Raw genomic sequence first — 5,637 nt, forward strand, 5'->3', positions numbered from 1 at the left:
GGCCAACATGGCCGACCCGAGTTCGATTCCTCTGCCCCTCTAGGAGAGCCCGGCAAGCTACCGAGAGTATTCGATATGCCAGACACAGTAACAACAAAGTCTCCAATGGAGACGTTACTGGGCCTGCTCGAGCAAATCGACGATCAACGGGAGGGTAAACCTTTACCTTCTTTCATAAATTATTAATAAAATAGAATAAAATATTAATATTCATGGGGAAATGTTGACAAAATCAAGGAGCTTTCCCTAGCGAAAAGTTTGTAGTTTTGTTTTCTTCTTTTTGGGGGCCACACCTGATGATACTCAGGGAAACTCCCAGCTCTGCCCTCCCTCAGGAATCACCCCGGCAATGCTGGGGTTCGAGCCCAGTCCCGAAGGACTGCTAAAGGACAGGTTGAAGTGTCCATGTGCAGCAGGTCTGGGCCACCAGGCAGGGACCATCACTGCTCAGGGTCACGTTTTTAAGCCTCTGAGGCCCATATGGGGTCCTGGGAGTTCCAGGGAGGACATAGGGGGGATGGGGGGGCGAGTGTCCCTGGACGGGGAGGGATGGGGAGAGTCCCTGTGCCCATGGTATTGCTGCCCATGCTGGGAGGTGACAGGCTCATGCGTTTGTCTCCAGGTTCAGCTGCTCTCAGGGGACCCTTAGTAGTTGTCGGTCAAGCTGGAGGCTCCTTGGCAGTGACTTGTGAGTATGACGCCAGATATGAGAGGGACCGGAAGTGGTGGTGCCGAGAGGAGGACCTCGGTGGCTGTCGGAACCCTGTAGAAACCGCTGGAACAGAGGAGGTGGTGAGGAAGGACCGGGTGACCATCAGGGACGACCAGAGTCAGCACAAGTTCACCGTGACCGTGGAGGGGTTCAGGGACAATGACACGGGTCCGTACTGGTGCGGGATTCAGGGAAAGAGACATGATCTGAAGTTCCTGATCAGAGTGACCATCAGCTCAGGTAGGTGACTGTGTCTGTGTCATGAGTCCCCCAGGCCCTGCTCTGACTTCTCCCCGGGTCCCTCTCCTGTCCTCATCGGTCACTCTGGGGGAACTGTCCTGGGGCTGAGTCCTGGCCTCATGCCCATGTGGGCAATGGAGTGGGAGAGGGGCTTATCTGCAATGCTCAGGGGCTCCCCCACCCCGGCTGCCCCCACCCTTCCTGGGCTCAGTGCTCTCTGCCCAGCTTGGGCCTGGCCAGGCCCAGAGTTGGGAGAAGCTCAGGGGGACAAGGGACACAAGGATCCTCCTCCAGGGATGGGGCCCAGGGCCTGCCAGTGCTGCCAGGACATTGGTGCCGGGTTCCTTGCCTGGTCCCTCAGTGACTCCCTCCTGGAACACCTGCTCATGGGCTTTGGGGGAGCATCCCATAGAGTCAAAGGGCTGAGGCTCCCCAGGGTCTGCAGGAGACATTGCGAGGGTTAAGTCGGGGGCTGATGTGTGTCAACCTCTGCACAGGCTGTGTCATCCCATAACCTCCCAGGGCACGACCCCCGTGCAGGCAACAGAGCCCCAGCCCTGGACCTGGGGCTGAAGCAAAGGGGGCTCTTCAGAGTCTCTGGACCCTGACCCCTCCTTAAGTCTCCCCTGCAGTGGCTGACAGTGTCCCCGAGGGAGCCATGCCCAGCTCAGTGTCCCCAGATGAGTCTCAGGGGATGGGGCACAGCCTGGGACTGAGGAATCCAGAAGGTGTCAGCCAGACGCATCAGCATCGGGAGGGCAGGACGCTCAGGAGGTCCGACTAGCCCAGCCCTAGTCCCCCACAGCTCACATTCTGAATCTGAGTCCTACACACCTGCTTCCTGAAGGGCTGGGAGGTGGGGGTGAGGCTGCTCCCCCCTTCCAGCCTCAGTCCTGAGCCCACAGCCCCTGTGGCCAAGGGTGGGGGAGAGATCAAGCCTGTCTGTGCCAGCTGGTCTGTCTGCCCACAGCAAACACAGGACCGACCACCATGGCCACTTTCTCCAGTAATGCCTCAACAGTACCTGACGCCCTGGAAGAGAACACAGGCTCCCCCAACAAGACCCATCACCCCAGTAAGGCCGGGTAAGCCCCTCAGATCCTGCAGCTCACACGCACAACTTTGCCCAAAGGGGCTGCTTTGTAGGCTGGTACAGGCCAGTTTCTCTCAGCCAAGGCTCCCACAAACGCTGAACCCCCACTTCTTGTTGCTCAGTGTCATGGGGCCCACAGACACCCCTGTGCGATCATGGGTGTCTGGGTGCTGTGATGGCACCTTTCCCCGAAGTCTGTACACCGTCTGCTCTGGGGGGACCTCCAGACATACTGGGACCATCGGAGAAGCACCTGGTGAAGGGCTGGTTACTCAGAGACCTGGGGTCACTGGGGTTGACCTGGTCCCCAGCAGGAACACCGGGGAGATTGGGGCATCCTGGTCACCTGGTCCTGGTGGCCAGCAGCCTGGGGCACTGTCCAGTTCCCAGGCTTTTGTCCTTGGCCGCCCCTGCTGCCCCCATTCCCCAGAGCGGGCACAGAATCCAGGCTTGGTGCCCCCAGCCTCCGCCACTCTGAGGCTTCTCGAGCAGAGAAGCCTAGCCCCTCCTGCTCAGGCCCTGGGCATGGTGACCCCATCAGGAGACCTCAATCCCCCTCAGAGGCCTCAGGTCCCCTCCCCACATGTCCTTGTTCTAAGGTTTCTTCCTCCCAATTGCTCAGAAAAGGTGAGCTGAGACCTGCTTCCTCTTCCAGGTCAGCCCTAGAGGCTCCATGAGGGTCGTTGGCCATGGGGGCAGCATCTGGCCAGCTACAGGGTTCTGGGGCTCAGAGGTCATAAGTACTCCCATCCTGATGGGTTCATTGGGATGAACGGGTCCAGGGTGACCAAGGCCCAGAGACTGTCCTTGGGGACACTCAGGTGCCCTCACACAATTGATGGGCCCAGGGGCTTGGGAGAGGGGCCTGGGAGGTGCCTCACTTCTTGTCACTGTCCCCTCTCAGATCCCTGCTCAGCAGCGTCCACTTCTTGCTCCTGGTCTTCTTGAAGGTACCCCTGCTGCTGGTCATGATGGGGACCGTCATCTGGGCAAGCTGGCCTCAGAGGGGCCCTAGGAAACAGACAGAGACCCTCCAATCACAGAGCGTCGAGGGGCCGCAGAAATTGGGGTGCCAGGCAAAACCAGGGTCCCCACCCTGCAGGGCCCTGTCCCCAACCACCGAAACACTGCCTGCCAATAGCTGAGCATTTCTAGGTCCTGCTTGAGGGGGAACGCAGTGGTCAGAGGCGGGGTGAAGGAGCAGGAGGCCCCACGCAGAGAAGAGAACGTCTGATGTTTCTCCCGAGAACAATTCCAGTTTCCAGAGAAAACAGAACCCGGGAGAAACAGCCTCTATGAAAACAGGGGCTCCAGGTGACCCCCACCAAGCCTGTCCTTCAGCTATGCCAGACGGAACTGTGCCTTCTCGTCTATCTGTGAACTGGCTCCCTCTGATCTTCCAGAATCTGCAGAGAGAATGTCCCCTCCTCTCCCAAGCAACAGACTGGACAATAAATGCAAGACACACTGGGACAGTTGAGTCCAGCCCTTGTCCAGTTTCCGGTGGTCTCAATTCCTTCTTTTAGTCCTGAACAGGCTCTTTTTCCCTGATGTTTAGTTTTGGGTTTTTTGGTTGTTTGTTTGTTTGTTTGTTTGTTTTGCAACTACACCTGGCAAAGCTCAGGGCTTCCTCTGGCTCTGCACTCAATGGTCACTCCTGGAAGGCTCAGGGGATCACTTGGGGTGCCAGGGATCAAACCCGGGTCAGTCACATGCAAACAAGTGCCTTAATCCCTGTTGTCTCTCCAGCACCAGAACCTCTTTTCCCCAAGACCCGCTGAGGGACATGTTAGGTGCCAGCCCAAAACTGTTTGGTGGTCTCAGATCTAGGAGGTTAGTATTCATGACCATCTTCCCTTAGAGCCTGTTTCCATGTCACCAAGGAGAGTTTCCACAGAAGAGGCCCTATCAGGCGTCCCCGCTACCTCCCATCCCTGGACCTTCTGGCTCTGCTGCTAACAGTGTCTCTATCTCCCACTGCCCCCCCACCCCACCCCCCGGGCAGCTCTGCCCCACACTCTCCCACACACACACACACACACAAGGGCCTACTTGGCTCTTACCAGTTCAGGCTGCCAAGGGCACTCCAACAGGACTGCAGACCCCAAAGAGCTCCAAGGCCTGACACCAGCACCTCTGAATGCAACATGTTGAAAATAGCATCTTTGTTTGACGGAGAAATGCCCCAAACCCTCAGAAACAGGAAGAGAGACCTGTGGCCTCCAGGGGCTCTGGGGGAAGTTTCCAACTTCTTATGGGCAAGTGTCGTGGCCAATTTGAACTTCCGGTCTCTAGGGCTTTGAGAGACAATGTCTATGGCCTTAATCTCAAAATCTGGGGGTGAGTTTGCTCCTAGGACACTCAGACACACCTTCCCCCTCAGAGGGGAGCTGCAGGGGAACCAGCAACGGACAGGACTGACTCTCCTTCTCCTCTGGGATCCTGGGGTCCTGGTGTGAGAGCCCGCTCCACACTGACCCCTTCTCATCTCACCTGGTGCCCACTGCTGGTCTCGGCTCTGGGAGCTCACAGGCTGCCATAGTCAGGGGCACTGGCAAACACGCTGCTAGCGGATGTTTCAGTAAAGACATTTCTTGCTTGTCCATTTTCTACTGCATAAACTCCAAGTGATCCACCAGCCATAAGGCCTGGTTTTCCACACGGAGTCTCTGAGAACCCGAACCCTCATCAAGATGGGTAAAGTTGGGTAAAGGTTTGCCCCAGCGTTCCCGCAAGCAGAGCAAGTACGCGGCACATTGGACCACCTGCCAGCTCTCTCCTTGGGCTTCATAATAAATGTAAGTCATGGGGGCGGAGCAATAGTACAGCCAAGAGGACTTTTGCCTTGCATGCGTCCAATCTGGGTTCAATCTCTGGCATCCGATAGGGTCCCCTGAGCACTGCCAGGAGTGGTTCCTGAGTGAAGAGCCAGGAGTAATCCCTGAGCATCGCAAGGTGTAAGACAATAAGCAAAAAAAGAAAAAGTAAATCATGAAGATTCCTGAGTTTTGTCTCAGGGACCCACAGAGGAGCAGCAGATGAACACCCCAAACACTCACCGATACTACCTCAGACACACACAAACACACACACACATATACACACATACGTCTCACACTACACACTCAGAAACATACAACTGACACTCCTCACACACACAATCTCACAACAGACACACACACACCTCAAACCACAAACATAAGCACACACACATTCCTTACAATGCATGCACTGCTCACACCACAGGGACATTTCTGTTACTATCTCAGACACACAAACTGCTCAGACCAGAGACAGTCACACCCTCGCACCACACACACACATACCTCAGGCCACAGACACGCATACTTCAGACTATGTTGCAGACACAGACACACCTTTCTTCAGAGACTCATACCCCTCACACCAAGGAAATACACTGACACTACACAAAACTCATCTCACACACACACACAACTCACACCACAAATATAACTCACACCATGCAGGATCTTCACAAAACAAGGGCTGTATCACACACACACACACATACACACACAAACACACCTCTCATCGCATCTCAGGTGCACACTCCTCACCACAGTCCACTACT

At 56.0% G+C, this 5,637-nt stretch overlaps 1 protein-coding gene across 1 annotated transcript; it reads left to right on the forward strand.

The window, feature by feature from the left end:
* Positions 1–570: 570 nt before the first annotated feature.
* On the forward strand, positions 571–3,190 carry LOC130045468 (CMRF35-like molecule 5). Its single transcript, XM_056138406.1, has 3 exons — positions 571–952; positions 1,923–2,037; positions 2,950–3,190. Exons 1-3 carry the CDS (start codon positions 571–573, stop codon positions 3,188–3,190), a joined length of 738 nt encoding a protein of 245 aa, XP_055994381.1.
* Positions 3,191–5,637: the final 2,447 nt, after the last annotated feature.

This window comes from Sorex fumeus, unplaced genomic scaffold, assembly GCF_029834395.1.
Source record: "Sorex fumeus unplaced genomic scaffold, SorFum_2.1 ptg000128l, whole genome shotgun sequence".
Taxonomy (NCBI): Eukaryota; Metazoa; Chordata; class Mammalia; order Eulipotyphla; family Soricidae; genus Sorex; species Sorex fumeus.

Bases quoted from the DNA above. Each gene is read 5' to 3' on its own strand.
- LOC130045468 (XM_056138406.1), top strand. From the start codon at position 571: ATGGTATTGCTGCCCATGCTGGGAGGTGACAGGCTCATGCGTTTGTCT. The intron at 953-1,922 runs GTAGGTGACTGT...GTCTGCCCACAG, and splicing joins CAGAGTGACCATCAGCTCAG to CAAACACAGGACCGACCACC. The intron at 2,038-2,949 runs GTAAGCCCCTCA...GTCCCCTCTCAG, and splicing joins CATCACCCCAGTAAGGCCGG to ATCCCTGCTCAGCAGCGTCC.